At 42.6% G+C, this 15,817-nt stretch overlaps 1 protein-coding gene across 1 annotated transcript in view; it reads left to right on the top strand.

The window, feature by feature from the left end:
* The window catches only part of MAP2K1 (mitogen-activated protein kinase kinase 1), a 63,015-nt gene that overhangs the window by 36,875 nt on the left and 10,323 nt on the right, over positions 1 to 15,817 (top strand). The window contains exons 4-7 of the mRNA XM_077263264.1: positions 1,084 to 1,161; positions 3,935 to 3,986; positions 8,082 to 8,206; positions 10,571 to 10,778. Of these exons, the coding sequence (XP_077119379.1) occupies positions 1,084 to 1,161; positions 3,935 to 3,986; positions 8,082 to 8,206; positions 10,571 to 10,778 (463 nt within the window). The remainder of the gene's footprint in view (positions 1 to 1,083; positions 1,162 to 3,934; positions 3,987 to 8,081; positions 8,207 to 10,570; positions 10,779 to 15,817) is intronic.

Below are 15,817 nucleotides of genomic sequence, written 5' to 3'. Positions count from 1 at the left end.
AGTGACTGAACCCTCCCGGGGGCGCCCCGTGACTGAACCTGGAACGCTGCTGGGTGGAACAAAGATAAATTTTCTCCCCACATCATTCGGCTATGTGCGGGCACTAGGCAGGTTAGTAATGCAATTAGCCTGCAGATTAACACCATATCTGCTGGTTAACAGCATGGTTTCTGGTGACTGGTTTACTTTAAAGGGATTGTCTGGCCTTAGTGTGTAAGTATGCAGTCGTTCTGTGAATGCAGACTTTTGAATTCTCATAACATGCGCACTGTGAGAATTCTCTGGTGACTTCGCCAGGAATGGTGGTCATGTGACTGTAAGTATGTGATATGCATACTCCCGGCCACATTCCGACTAGACTGTTTCTGGCCTCAGTCAATACACTTGCATTTAGCGATGCCGGAAACAGTCTAGTCGGAATGTGGCCAGGAGTATGCATATCACCTACTTGTGATCTCGTGACCGCCGTTGCTGTGAGGATTCTCCGGTGACAGAGTGCAGTGCGCGTGATGTGAGGATTCACAAGACTGCAGACTTGTAGTTTAAGACCAGGCAACCCTTTTAAGTGGTTGTCCAGCACCTCTTCTCTGCCCGATGTGACATAGGATGTGGGAAGACACTGGAACATATTTCTATAGGAAACATTCAATGCTCAGCTTGTCTCGTCTAATTAATAGGACTTTCCCATCAATTAGGCTAGACCCCCCCTGTGCATCTGATAGTTTTCTCCTTTAAAGTCCTGTATGCATACAGAGGCTCCAAACAGCCCTTTTAACTATTGCAGCATCATGTAGTAGATAGTTAAGTCTCACTGACCCTTACTGCAAATACATTTTTTATTAGTTTTCGTTTCAGTTTATTGCTAAATTTGCCAGAATCTTGGGTATATTCACAGGAATTTGTAACATGGATATTGGAGTAGGTTCTGCTCCAAAATCCAAATTAAAAACTGCTTCAATTCCTCTTAAATAAGCTTGCGCTGTTCATTGCAATGGGGATACAAGCCGACAATATCTAGATGGTGTAGTTTTAAATGGTGACCTCTAGATGTAGATTGTGTTTTGTTTTTTTTTCCCCATAAAGGATGGTGGTTCACTGGATCAGGTGTTGAAGAAAGCTGGAAAAATTCCAGAAAAAATTTTGGGAAAAGTCAGCATTGCAGTGAGTATCCAAAAGTTATCTGTGCCCATACAAATTTGCATCTAGTAGATATTTCACTCAACCGACTTTGGAAATGTTTGCTCTGCTTTATAGGTAGCTTCAGCATGATATATACTAGTCACACCACTGTTATGTTACTGCATATATTTTAGCAGATCAACAGATGCAGTCATGGTTGAAAGTGTTGGAGCTCTTGGAATTGTTTCAGAAAATGAAGTATTTCTCCCAAAACCTTATTGCAATTACACGTATATTTTACATGTTTATTTCCTGTGTGTGTGTATAATAGAACAACACAAAAAAAAAAAGGAAAAAATGCTAATTGGACATAATTTCACACAAAACCCCAAAATGGGCCTGACAAAATTTGCACCCTCAACTTAATATTTGATTGCACACCCTTTGGAATAAATAACTGCAATCAATCGCTTCCTATAACCATCAACAAGCTTCTTGCACCTCTAAACTGGAATTTTGTGCCACTCGTCTTTTGCCAACTGCTCCTGATCTCTCATATTTGAAGGTTTCTCCAATATTTTAAAATCTCTCCACAGATGTTCAATGGGATTTAGATCCGGACTCCTTGCTAGCCACTTCAGAACTCTCCAGCATTTTGCTTCCATCCATTTTTTTTGAGTGGCTTCATGAAGTATGTTTGGGGTCAATGTCCTGCTGGGAGACCCATGACCTTGGACGCAAACCCAGCTTTTTGGCACTGAGCACTACATTGCGACCCAAAATCTTCAGATTTCATGATGCCTTACACACAGTAAAGGCACCCAGTGGCAGAGAAACAACCCCAAAATATTTTTGAACTCTTCACCATATTTGACTGTAGGTACTGTGTTCTTTTCTTTGTAGGTCTCATTTTGAATTCGGTAAACAGTAGAATGATGTGCTTTACCAAAAAACTCTATCTTGGTCTTATCTATCCACAAGAATCTTTCCCAGTAGAATTATGGCGTACTAACGTACATTTTGGCAAACTGCAATCTATCTTTGTCTGTGTCAGCAGGAGGGGTCCCCCTGGGTCTCCTGCCATGGCGTTTCATTTCATTCCAATGTCGACCGATAGTTTGCGCTGACACTGATGCACCCTGAGCCTGCAGGACAGCTTGAAGTTTTTTGGAACTTGATTGGGGCTGCTTATCCACCATCCAGACTATCCTGCTTTGCATCCTTTCATCAATTTTTCTCTAACTTTCTGTAACGTTTTTACTTCCAGGGACATTAGCTACAGTGCCAAAATTGTAAACTGCTTGATTGTGTTGTGCAACGTGGACAAAGGAACATCAAGATTTCTGGTGATGGACTTGTAACCTTGAGATTGTTGTTTGTCAATTTTGATCCTCAAGTCCTCAAACAGTTCTCATATCCTCTTTCTGTCCTCCATGCTTAGTGTGGCACACACAGGCACACAATGCAAAGACTGAGTCAACTTATCCTTTTATATTATCTGGTTTTGGGTGTGATTTTCATATTGCCCACACCTGTTACTTGCCAAAGGTGAATTTAAACGAGCATCGCAGGCTTGAAGCAAAGTTGTTTACCCACAATTTTGGAAAGGTGGCAACAATTTTATTCGGCCTATTTTGGGGGTTTTGTGTGAAATTATTTTCAATTTGCCTTTTTTTTTTTTTTTCTCTTTTGTGTTGTATATTAAGCTGTGTCCACTTCTGTGGCTCAATTCGTCTATCCTGTCATATTTAGCAGGAAAATTAAAAAAGGTATTCCCATCTCCAAGAGCATATCTCAATGTAGTAGGTGTAATAATAAAAATGTTGCTATTATTAATAGCAAATACCTCCAATTATAAATGTAGTATAGATTTTTTGGTTTGCGATTTTTATTTCTACGTGTGCAGGACCTTTGGTATCCATGGTTACGACCACTAGCAACTAGCTTACTGTCACTATATCAGTGGTCGTAACCATGGACCTCCAAGGTCCTGCAATGTCTGCATAGAAGGAAAGAGACCTAGCGAATCAGAAAAACTATACTGCATTTGCTAAAATTATTATTACACCTTCTACATATTGGGGTAGGATCTTGAAGATGGAAATACTCCTTCAACTCTGCAAAAAAGAAGGCTGTACAGATCCCACATGGCCATGCTTCCTGACACTGTAGATTTGTAGAAAACTAGGCCTTAAAACAATTATACCTCTTACTACATCTAGAAACACAAAATCCATGGTGATTATCTTTTGGGTTTTTTGTTTTCAGCTCTTAATCCTTTTTCAATATACTAATATTGAGTTGCTATAGTTTAATGGCCGCCATGCACATTAAACTAACTTCAGCCAAACCCACCTATATCGGCGGAATTGGCTAACAGTCTAATATGAATATGGGTCTCCAGACTATTCCGCAACAGATTGTGTGAGGAGAGAAGGAACTGACCTGTTGGATTTCTCCAAGCTGATCCATTGTCTTTCCCCGAGAGAGGAGTCTGGCAGCGGCTCCTTGATGGGGAACACAGAAGCGTTCTGCCAAGCGGAGTGTTCTTGTATGTGAGGGAATCGGGGAAGAGAACAGTCATAGTCTAGCTGGGTTTTAAGGTGTAAATATTGTAATATGGAGACAAATAAAACTGCCCTTCTTATAGGATGCATGTAACACATAGCCGTATACATTTTTCAGATTTTGACGCAGGTATTAAGTCCTAGTATTTAGATGGAAATGCTTTTGAGACCAGACTGGGGGACTAGTACCGTGTAATGTGGACATGATATTGTGTTACTAACTTGACACTGATTATATTTTTGAATAGGTGATAAAAGGCCTGACTTACCTGAGAGAGAAGCATAAAATCATGCATCGGGGTAAGGAAAAAACATTTACATACTTGTAACCATACTATGAACTGTGGTCAGGAAGGAGAAATATGGAGAAGGGTATTTCCAGTGATTGAGGAACTGTCTTAGATACAGCATCTAACAACTGGATGGGAATGATCTTGCGCTTTCCAATCAGTGATGACTGTGCCAGTTGGTGTAGGGCTATGATTCTCATCCCCACACAGCAAAACATGACCACCATAAAATCTAGATATATTTGTTATTGTCTAATGCCTAATTTAGGCCCAGGGGATGGTGCGTGAGTGGTATTTTCAGTTTGGTGCAAGATGGTTGTGACATATTCTACAGTAAGTTGTATTGAGCTCCTTGGGAGTCATCTGTCAACCTGACCCTTGGAATCCAAAAGATAATGCACCCCTTTTGTAAGGAAGCATCCTATTGGTAAGAGGGCTATGATTTTTGCATTTGTGTTCAAGAGCAATAACTGAGGAACCCTGTTGTCCTTTGTTGGATATATCTACTGTAGAGCACTAATTAACAAGTGCTCATGACTGATGTATCTGTCATACTGATCACGTGGGCACTGCCTCTGTACCCACACAAATAGCTACAGGAGCCTGACTTATATAGCTGTGGGTATTGGTGAGAAAACTGGCCCCTGCACGTTAACACCTTAGATGCCATGGGTAATTTTCAGCAAGTAAGGAGGCGCCCCTGTGCTGATGCACTGCCATGGATTAACAATGGTCCTCATGACTGCCATCTTCGTTTTCCTCCTAGAATCAGCCAGAGGTAACATCTATAGGAAAAACTGTCAGTGATAGAGGAGCATTTCAGTGTATTTTATGAGTGGTTAAGCTCATTGAAGTCTTAAGTTCCCAAGGAGGACTAAAATAATTAGTAAAGAAAAGTTTTAAAAATTCCCCTCTTTCACCTTAGTCATGTCTTTATTATGTAAAGAAAAATCAAATAAAAAACAAACAAAACACAATTATGACCCTGTGTGCTATGACCATAGTTCTAAAAGTGTAACCCATACTATGACGCTAAGAAATAAATACCAGAATTACTACTTTTTGTTCTCAGCCTTTCAAAAATAGAATAAAAAGTAATCTGCAAATCACATGTGGTCCAAAATGGTACGAATTAAAACATCCACTCCTCATGCAAAAAAAACAAGCCATTGTAGTGCTCTGTTGATTAGAAAAAATTATTTATATATATATATATATATATATATATATATATATATATATATATATATATATATATATATATATATATATATATGTATATGTACATGTATACGTACGTATATATATATGTTACGGTTGTCCAAAAATGTCTGCACGAAAACAATTTTTTTTGTGGATTTTCTTGCTTAAGAGCTTAAACTTAAATCTATATAAATTCTGTATCAGCATAGTTGTACTGACCCATAGTTTGGAGCTAACCTGTTACTTCTACCACGTGGTGAACTTCAAAAAAAGACAAAGTACCAGGGTAATGTGCCTCCCTCAAAGAAATGTAGGCCACAGTAGTACCATTAAAAATAGAACTCTTTCAACAAAAATCAAACCCTCATTTGGTTAAATTGACTGAAATATTAAATGGCTATGGCTTGGTAAGGATGAGGATGGCTGGCTATTCCTGATCCATGGCTGTATATTGGCATCTCCTTTACAGGACTGCCATGGATGGGGGGGTAGAGAAAAGGGTAGAAAAGGTGCCCTTATTTTGCAAAATATGAAATGGGCTTGACACCGGTGTATTTTGTCGACTGGGGTTATTCCTGGGAGGGGCGTCCTTTTACACCTGCACTGGCGTTGGGATATAAAGTATGGGATTGGGGAAAGAAACTTATGGGTATCTGAGGATGCACTACATATACTCCAATATTGCGCAATTCCACTCTAGGTGAGGTGTGTTAAACTAAAGGTGTGTGTTTTTGTTTTTGTTTTTTTTTAAATTTGAAGCAAAAAAGGATCTGGATTATAGAACTGTTACTTACAAACTATTCTCAAAAGCTTTGAACAGCTTCAAGTGGAATTTAATTTACCATGTAGCGCTTTTATCAACAAATCTATCTACAAATCAGACATGCTCTTTAAACTCAATTAGGTTTGATAGAGCTCAGCATACAACCCCTAATAGTCTTCCCCCTACTCCAGTCCTCAAGAGCCCCCAACAGGTCAGGTTTTCAGGATGTCTCTAGCACCCCCCAGAGTCCGGCAATCTCCAGGGGTCTCAGCTACCGGGGTTAGCTGACACCATGGAGAACAGGATCAAGGTTGGTGTTTCCAGTCCCCAATCACGTGATGCAAAAAGTGTGTATACTATGAAACTAATCTCTCTCTTCTGACATAAAATGACATGGGAGAGAGAGATGATGTCCCCAAATCTCCCTCAGTACATCTGCTACCCTCCCCCCCCCCCCCCCCGAGTCCTCCTGCTCCGTCCGCCGGAGGGTGAGTTATATAACTATTTTTTAATTTTATTTTTTTTTTTTTTAACAAGGATATGGTGCCCACATTGCTATATGCTGCGTGGGCTGTGCTATATGCTGCGTGGGCTGTGCTATATGCTGCGTGGGCTGTGCTATATGCTGCGTGGGCTGTGTTATATGCTGCGTGAGCTGTGTTATATGCTGCGTGGGCTGTGTTATATGCTGCGTGGGCTGTGTTATATGCTGCGTGGGCTGTGAGACTTTCGCCCGGGGCTGAGGTTGGGCATGGAATGGGCTTTGGGTTGGGGTTTCTTCAAAAGTTAAAGAAAATAAAACAAGTGATGACGATATGACTACTAGTGATGAGCTCAAGTGGTCACTACTCAAGTTGGAATTGGGTGCCCGAGTAACATGTTCCTGCACCAATCATGTTCCCACATGGTCAGACACGGCCATTACATAGCACATAGCAGGGGCACATTTGTAAGATTATCTTGGCACAGGAACATTTTATTTACACACATCTAGTTGCGGAACTTACTTTTTATTCTAAGATCTATTAATTAAAATGCACTTTGACCGTGGGAAAACCCCTTTAAGGGAAGATCAGGGAGTTTGCATTGAGATGGGGGTTTTTTTGTGTCTTTTTATTATTTTGGAATTGTACTGTCATTTCTAATAATTGAAAATGGAAAATATATATTTGGAGTTTTAATAAAAATGACTTCATTAAAAAAAAAGACTAGCTCTCTTGGTAATTAAATGGCCAGCTCTGTCTAGTGCCTTCACACAGGGTGGAAGAGGGTAAGACCCAGCGCAGAAGAGCTGCCAGGATGGTGAACTGGGAGCTTGTACTTATAATAGACGCTCCACCTTTTTGTACTTTTATTAGAGCAATTCTCATGATATATTGTCATCATATAAATGCACGGCATCGCATCTTATGGTTGCACTGTGCCCATTTCACATGGACACTTCCCCCCCCCCCCCCCCCCCCCCAAGAGTCCCAATAAGTGTCACTATTACCTCTCCTAGGTTCTTAATGGCAGACATTTCTAGTGATGCAATCTTACTATGGGAGAAATGTCCACTGTAGCTATAGTCATTGTCATACTGGTATTTAACCAGATTACTACGTATCAGATGTAAATAAGAAATGGCAGGATTTCAAGAATTTTAGATTTTTTTTTTTCATTAGATGTAAGAAGTCCTTTTTTAGGCATAATGCATACTGTCAACATAGTGCGTCACACAGATTAGTATGGGGTCTGTACCCTTGAGGAGAGCGGGCCTGGCTCAGGCGTCTGCGCGCGGGTTACTTGCACCCAGCTGATGGAATGACTGTAGACCAGGTTGATCACTGTACAGCGCTCCCTTTTGATGCTCCACCAAGGACAGCGGGAGGCTCAGTAAGAAGTCTGTATCTCCATGTAGCAGTAGGGTTAATCCACAAGTGCTTTAATTGCCCCCTTGGGAGAAGCATTTAGAGCATCTGTCTCCTGGTAACTGAGAGGTATTGTTAGGAGACAATACCCTGAATTCTGCGCTTACATGGCGAGGAGGGAGCCGGCGCTGGCAGCCCCCTTACAGCTGTCTGCTCCCTGCCTCCGCCAGCTACACCAGTCATATTACTGTTCCCCTGCTCCCCTAATTCTCCTTTTACTTTCTTGTAGACGTGAAGCCATCTAATATTCTTGTGAACTCCAGAGGTGAAATTAAACTGTGCGATTTTGGGGTCAGCGGACAACTCATCGACTCCATGGCAAATTCTTTTGTGGGGACCAGATCATATATGTCTGTGAGTGTCAATGTCTCATTTCATATATGGGCTTTTCAGTCCCATCGCTGCCCGTACTGTACATATAGAGCTGTTACATATGTGCATTATGTCATTTTCTGGTGCCGGGTGGCGTACTGGAGCCCATTTGCTCATATTTTGTGTCTCGCAGCAGATGGAGTATAAGAAACGTCCTCCCACACTGAGCTTGTGTGTATGCGTGTGTGTAATAGCAGCTCTCCCATACACGTGGGGGTGGGGTGGGTGTACGCCATTTGCATTATGTCTCCAGAGACATTCTGATGTATTGCAGAATACAGATTAACACTTTGCGGCAGAAGTCCTCCCAGGTTTTATGGTGAACGCTTGTACAATATGCTGTATTTTCAGGCACATTCGAAGGGGTATTTTGCTACTATGATATGGTGATTTATCATAACAGGTGATCAGTATGAGAGCGGTAGGGGTTCGACGACTGGCAACCCCACCGATCAGCTGTTCATGGCCTCATCTGGATGTAAACTGTTGAAGAGCAAAACATCAGTAGTGTACTGACTGCTCCTGGGTGCTGCAGATCAGCTCTTATGTGAAAAGGGGATGATCCGCAGCGCTCCGGAGCAGCCACTGTACAGCTGGTGGCGCTGTGCCACTGTGTATATCCACCTGCTGCCGGAGCGGAGAGCAGCTGATCGGTGGAGCGGCTGAGTGCCAGACCTCCATGATCTGATCTGGATGAGGTATCCTGAAGATTCATCATCATCATCATCATCATCAACATCATCATCATCATTATCATCATCAACATCAGGAATGTTCTAAAGTGACATAAGAGAAAATAATGGCGCTTGCTACCTGTGCCATAAATATATAGACATTGCACCATTCTCTGAAGCAGCATGAACTGGTCTGAATTCCATTTCTTAATGGATGGTTATGTGGACATAGAGTAAAATGCACACATCTACACTTGCTGGTCCTGATTGTCGGACGACTATCGGACTGTACTCTTTATGGTTTTCATGCATGTAATGCACAGGACAGTGTTTCCTAACGGGAATTATAGGAACCTGGTCTTGAACACCGGAACCTGCCCAAAAATGTTGACTACTTTGCAGTTCCCAACGTATAGAAGCTATAGCCACCATTTCTCCAAGTCTGTTAGAGAAAAGTAGGAGCTCCCCGACTGGATTTTTTTTCAGAGGAGCCAGTGACATAGATCAGGAACGGGTAAGGCTACTTTCACACTAGCGTTAACTGCAATACGTCGCAAATGCGTCGTTTTGCCGAAAATACGCATCCAGCAAAAGTTCTTGCTGGATACATTTTTTCGTCATAGACTAACATTAGCGACGCATTAGCGATGCATTTGCGACGCATTGCCAAACGTCGCGTCCGTTTTGCGACGCTTGGGCGTGTGTTAGCGGACCGTCGGGAGAAAAAAACCTTACATGTAACGTTTTTTGCTCCCGGCGGTCCGCTTTTTCCGACCGCGCATGCGCGGCCGGAACTCCGCCCCCACCTCCCCGCACTTCCCCGCACCTCACAATGGGGCAGCGGGTGCGTTGGAAAAATACATCCGCTGCCCCCGTTGTGCGGCGGAGACCACGCTAGCGTCGGGAACGTCGGCCCGACGCACAGCGACGGGTCTTTCCCGACGCTAGTGTGAAAGTAGCCTAAGACATTAAGCCCTGCTCCAGTTACGTGCTATATGCAGAATAGAGACTTTAAGTTGAAAAATGTTGATACTCAGTAAGGCGATAAAACTATGAGCTTCTAAATTATAGCAGATCTTGCTCCTGTTGATTAAGAACATATATTTATTTGCAAAAAGGATGTTTTCATGAATGCAGTATTTTTAATGTACATACAAATGTTTAAAGGGAACCCATCACATTAAAGGGGCTGTCCAGTCTTAACCTATAAGTCTGCAGTCACTCCATGTGCACGTTGAGTGATGTGATGTGATGTGAGTCATTGAGTGAACTCCACCTTTTGGACTCCTAAGTCTGGAACGAGCACATACTCCTAGATCTTAATCCTCTCACCTGGTTTTGTTCTATAGCATGCTGCAGGATAATCAGACTATATAGGTTCTTTTATAGGGTTCATATGTTACGCTCTTCATTCTGCCCCCAACAGACAAGTCAGGGGCAAGACGGCAGAGGAAGCCGTGTAACTTTAGGATCTGACTACATAATGGTTTGTGTTTAATTTAAACTGAGAATGTCCATAAGTCTGCATGGGAGATGCAGATACAACACAATTTGGTAAAGTCCATGTTTTTATTTTATTTTGACTGCTTTAGAGCAATAAAAAAGTTGCCAAAATATAATATGCACAATTAAAATAAAACTAGCCTCGAATTCATCTGTGTTCTTAATCTAGCCGGAGCGACTACAAGGCACACACTACTCGGTGCAGTCTGACATCTGGAGCATGGGGCTCTCACTGGTGGAAATGGCGATTGGGCGATACCCAATTCCACCTCCTGATGCCAAGGAGTTGGAGCTGATTTTTGGCTGTCACGTTGAAGGAGACCCCGCGTCTTCGGATATGACTCCTCGTCCCAGACCACCAGGACGCCCTATCAGTTGTGAGTATTACTCTTAGTGGTTCCTGCTCTTTTTTTTTTTTTTTTTTTTTTCTTAATCTGCTCAGAATCAGCCTAAGTACATGTTCAGTTCACGTATCGGTATTTGTGAGCCAAAACCAGGAGTGGAACAATCAGAGGAAAAGTATAATAGTAAATAGTATGTTTATATGCACCACTTCTGTATTTATCACCCACTCCTGGTTTTTGGGTTACAAATACTGACCCTACACTGTAAGGGTATGTGTCCACAGGCCGGATTACATCCGGAATTGCTGCGGATTGAACGCTGCGTACAGCCGCAGCGTTCAATCCACAGCGTCCAGATGTTACAGCATAGTGGAGGGGATTTTATGAAATCCAGTCTCCACTATGCATGCGAACACTCACCCGGCGGCCCTGTGTTTCCGTACATGCGGCGCGTCTTTTTAGATCGCAGCATATCTGTTAACCTTGCGTCGACGCACCGTCGCCACAATGTAAAACACGGGGCCCTATGAATGGGGTGCGGAGATTCCGGATGTGTGCAATGAACACATCCGGAATCACCGCACGTACAGAAGGGGGCGGCGCTTTGGGCGGAGCGAGTTTTCCGCTCTGTCCAAAGCGCCGGCAATCCGGATAGTGGAAACATACCCATAGTGTTCACGTGGCCTAAGGGTCTGTTTACACTGTGCAATGCACAACATTAAACGACTGTTTGCTGGTCGGTGATAATATCATAGCCTGTTCACACAGACTAGCCACACTTTAGATGTATACTGACTTGTCTATAACCGCTCAGTGTGTATTGGCTGCCAGATTATTTCACCCGACGAACAGCAGTCTGTTTACACTTCACGATTATCGTGAAACAAGTGTTCCTAGGAACACTCGTTCATGATGATTATATATATATGTGTGTATATGTATATGTGTATATATACACTCACTGGCCACTTTTAGGTACACCTGTCCAACTTCTTGTTAACACTTAATTTCTAATCAGCCAATCACATGGCGGCAACTCAGTGCATTTAGGCATGTAGACATGGTCAAGACAATCTCCTGCAGTTCAAACCGAGCATCAGTATGGGGAAGAAAGGTGATTTGAGTGCCTTTGAACGTGGCATGGTTGTTGGTGCCAGAAGGGCTGGTCTGAGTATTTCAGAAACTGCTGATCTACTGGGATTTTCACGCACAACCATCTCTAGGGTTTACAGAGAATGGTCCGAAAAAGAAAAAAAATCCAGTGAGCGGCAGTTCTGTGGGCGGAAATGCCTTGTTGATGCCAGAGGTCAGAGGAGAATGGGCAGACTGGTTCGAGCTGATAGAAAGGCAACAGTGACTCAAATCGCCACCCGTTACAACCAAGGTAGGCCTAAGAGCATCTCTGAACGCACAGTGCGTCGAACTTTGAGGCAGATGGGCTACAGCAGCAGAAGACCACACCGGGTACCACTCCTTTCAGCTAAGAACAGGAAACTGAGGCTACAATTTGCACAAGCTCATCGAAATTGGACAGTAGAAGATTGGAAAAACGTTGCTTGGTCTGATGAGTCTCGATTTCTGCTGCGACATTCGGATGGTAGGGTCAGAATTTGGCGTAAACAACATGAAAGCATGGATCCATCCTGCCTTGTATGGAGCATCTTTGGGATGTGCAGCCGACAAATCTGCGGCAACTGTGTGATGCCATCATGTCAATATGGACCAAAATCTCTGAGGAATGCTTCCAGCACCTTGTTGAATCTATGCCACGAAGAATTGAGGCAGTTCTGAAGGCAAAAGGGGGTCCAACCCGTTACTAGCATGGTGTACCTAATAAAGTGGCCGGTGAGTGTATATATATACACATACATATATATATATATGTGTGTGTGTGTATATATATATGTATGTATATATATATATATGTGTGTGTGTGTGTGTATATATATATGTATGTATATATATATATGTGTGTGTGTGTGTGTGTGTGTATATATATATACATACATACATACATACATACATACATACATACATACATACATACATACATACATACATACATACATACATACATACATACATACATACATACCATGGGAAGCTATGGTCTACTGCATGACTACATTGCAGTCTTTCATTGGGGGGGGTGCATGCTGCAATCTTCTCAATGTATCCCTTTTGATGCTGGCTGAAAATGCTATGTACTAAGAGCCTAATAACATTGCTGTTCTCCAGAACCTGTATTGCCATACACAGACTGTAGATAGCTCACAGCATGGACTAATAGACACTATGGGGCCCATTCGTTAAGCCTAGCGTAGGGCATGCCAGCCATGAAGAGCCGCTGGAGTACAATGCGCCAGATTCATTAGGACATGCATGCCATTTAATGAATTTGGTGCATCTCTGAGTGGCGTTCGCCTCCAAAAGTTCTACTCCATTCAGGTACTTGAGAAGCATTAATTTTTAATGAATTGGATGAGCGGATAATAAGGGCCAGTGCAGACGTTGAAGAGTCGTTGTAGATTACTTTTTTCTGCCCTGATTTGTCACAAAACCTGAAGGGTTTCCTGATGCCAGAAAAGTGAATGAGAATCCTGAAGTCTCATGCACACGTTGCTTATTTGTGACTTGAAGATTTAAATCTGCAGGTCGTTAATGCAAGTGTTTTTGCTGCAGATTTCACTCATACTAATGAGTGGGGAAAAATCTGCACCAAAAACGCATGTTAAAATTACAAAAAAAAAGCCGCCTATTTTATCCAGTGTTTTTCCTCGATAATCTACAGACAGTGTCAGGTCAGCACCAATATACCGATTACAATGATACCTTGGTTGATTAAATCTGTCTTGTTGTTGTTGTTGTTTTTTAATCTTTATTTTCAGTTAATGATATGCTCTGATTTATACATTGATAATGCAGACTGCTGACAGGTCACTGATCCCTCACTGACCTGCCCCCTACTTTACATACTGTATATCTTATTGTTTGAAAACAAAAAAAAAAATCCTAATGCTGGCAACAGCGCCTGCGCTGTAATATGATACGATCTATAATATCCATATTTTCATTGGATTTTGTCATAAATTTCTTGAAGAAAAAAAAAATCTTAACCCCTTTCTGACATCTGACGTACTATCCCGTCGAGGTGGGGTGGGCCCGTATGACCACCGACGGGATACTACGTCCAGCGCGATCGGTGGCGCTCACGGGGGGAGCGCGGCCGATCGCTGCCGGGTGTCAGCTGACTATCGCAGCTGACATCCGGCACTGTGCCAGGAGCGGTCACGGACCGCCCCTGGCACATTAACCCCCGGCACACCGCGATCAAACATGATCGCGGTGTACCGGCGGTACAGGGAAGCATCGCGCAGGGAGGGGACTCCCTGCGGGCTTCCCTGAGACCCCCGGAGCAACGCGATGTGATCGCGTTGCTCCTTGGGTCTCCTACCTCCTTCCTCGCTGCAGGTCCCGGATCCAAGATGGCCGCGGCATCCGGGTCCTGCAGGGAGGGAGGTGGCTTACCGAGTGCCTGCTCAGAGCAGGCGCTTGGTAAGCCTGCAGTGCGCTAAGTCAGATCGGTGATCTGACAGAGTGCTATGCAAACTGTCAGATCAGCGATTTGTGATGTCCCCCCCCCCCCCGGGACAAAGTAAAAAAGTTAAAAAAAAAAAATTTCCACATGTGTAAAAATAAAATAAAAAAAAATTCCTAAATAAAGAAAAAAAAATAAATATTATTCCCATAAATACATTTCTTTATCTAAATAAAAAAAACAACAATAAAAGTACACATATTTAGTATCACCGCGTCCGTAACGACCCCACCTATAAAACTATATCACTAGTTAACCCCTTCAGTGAACACCGTAGGGGGGGGGGGAGGAAACGAGGCAAAAAACAGTGCTTTATTATCATACCGCCGAACAAAAAGTGGTATAACACGCGATCAAAAAGACGGATATAAATAACCATGGTACCGCTGAAAACGTCATCTTGTCCCGCAAAAAACGAGCCACCATACAGCGTCATCAAAGAAAAAATAAAGTTATAGTCCTCAGAATAAAGCGATGCCAAAATAATTATTTATTCTATAAAATAGTTTTTATCGTATAAAAGCGCCAAAACATAAAAAAATGATATAAATGAGGTATCGCTGAAATCGTACTGACCCGAAGAATAAAACTGCTTTATCAATTTTACCAAACGTGGAACGGTATAAACGCTTCCCCCAAAAGAAATTCACGAATAGCTGGTTTTTTGTCATTCTGCCTCACAAAAATCGGAATAAAAAGCGATCAAAAAATGTCACGTGCCCGAAAATGATACCATTAAAAACGTCAACTCGTCCCGCGAAAAACAAGACCTCACATGACTCTGTGGACCAAAATATGGAAAAATTATAGGTCTCAAAATGTGGAGACGCAAAAACTTTTTTGCTACAAAAAGCGTCTTTTAGTGTGTGACGGCTGCCAGTCATAAAAATCCGATATAAAAAACGCTATAAAAGTAAATCAAACCCCCCTTCATCACCCCCTTAGTTAGGGAAAAATAATAAAATAAAAAAAAATGTATTTATTTCCATTTTCCGGTTAGGGTTGGGGCTAGGGTTGGAGCTAAAGTTAGGGTTAGGGTTGGGGCTAAAGATAGGGTTAGGGTTGGGGCTAAAGTTGGGGTTAGGGTTTGGATTACATTTACAGTTGGGATTAGGGTTGGGATTAGAGTTAGGGGTGTGTCAGGGTTAGGGGTGTGGTTAGGGTTACCGTTGGGATTAGGGCTAAGGGTGTGTTTGGATTAAGGTTTCAGTTAGAATTGGGGAGTTTCCACTGTTTAGGCACATCAGGGGCGCCCCAAACGCGACATGGCGTCCGATCTCAATTCCAGCCATTTCTGCATTGAAAAAGTAAAACAGTGCTCCTTCCCTTCCGAGCTTTCCTGTGCGCCCAAACATGGGTTTACCCCAACATATGGGGCATCAGCGTACTCAGGATAAATTAAACAACCACTTTTGGGGTCCAAGTTCTCTTGTTACCCTTGGGAAAATATAAATTTGGGGGGCTAAAAATCATT

The sequence above is a fragment of the Ranitomeya variabilis genome, chromosome 5 (assembly GCF_051348905.1).
Source record: "Ranitomeya variabilis isolate aRanVar5 chromosome 5, aRanVar5.hap1, whole genome shotgun sequence".
Lineage (NCBI taxonomy): Eukaryota > Metazoa > Chordata > Amphibia > Anura > Dendrobatidae > Ranitomeya > Ranitomeya variabilis.
The sequence above is the reverse complement of the archived record's forward strand: the minus strand, read 5'-3'. Positions and strand labels throughout refer to the sequence as shown.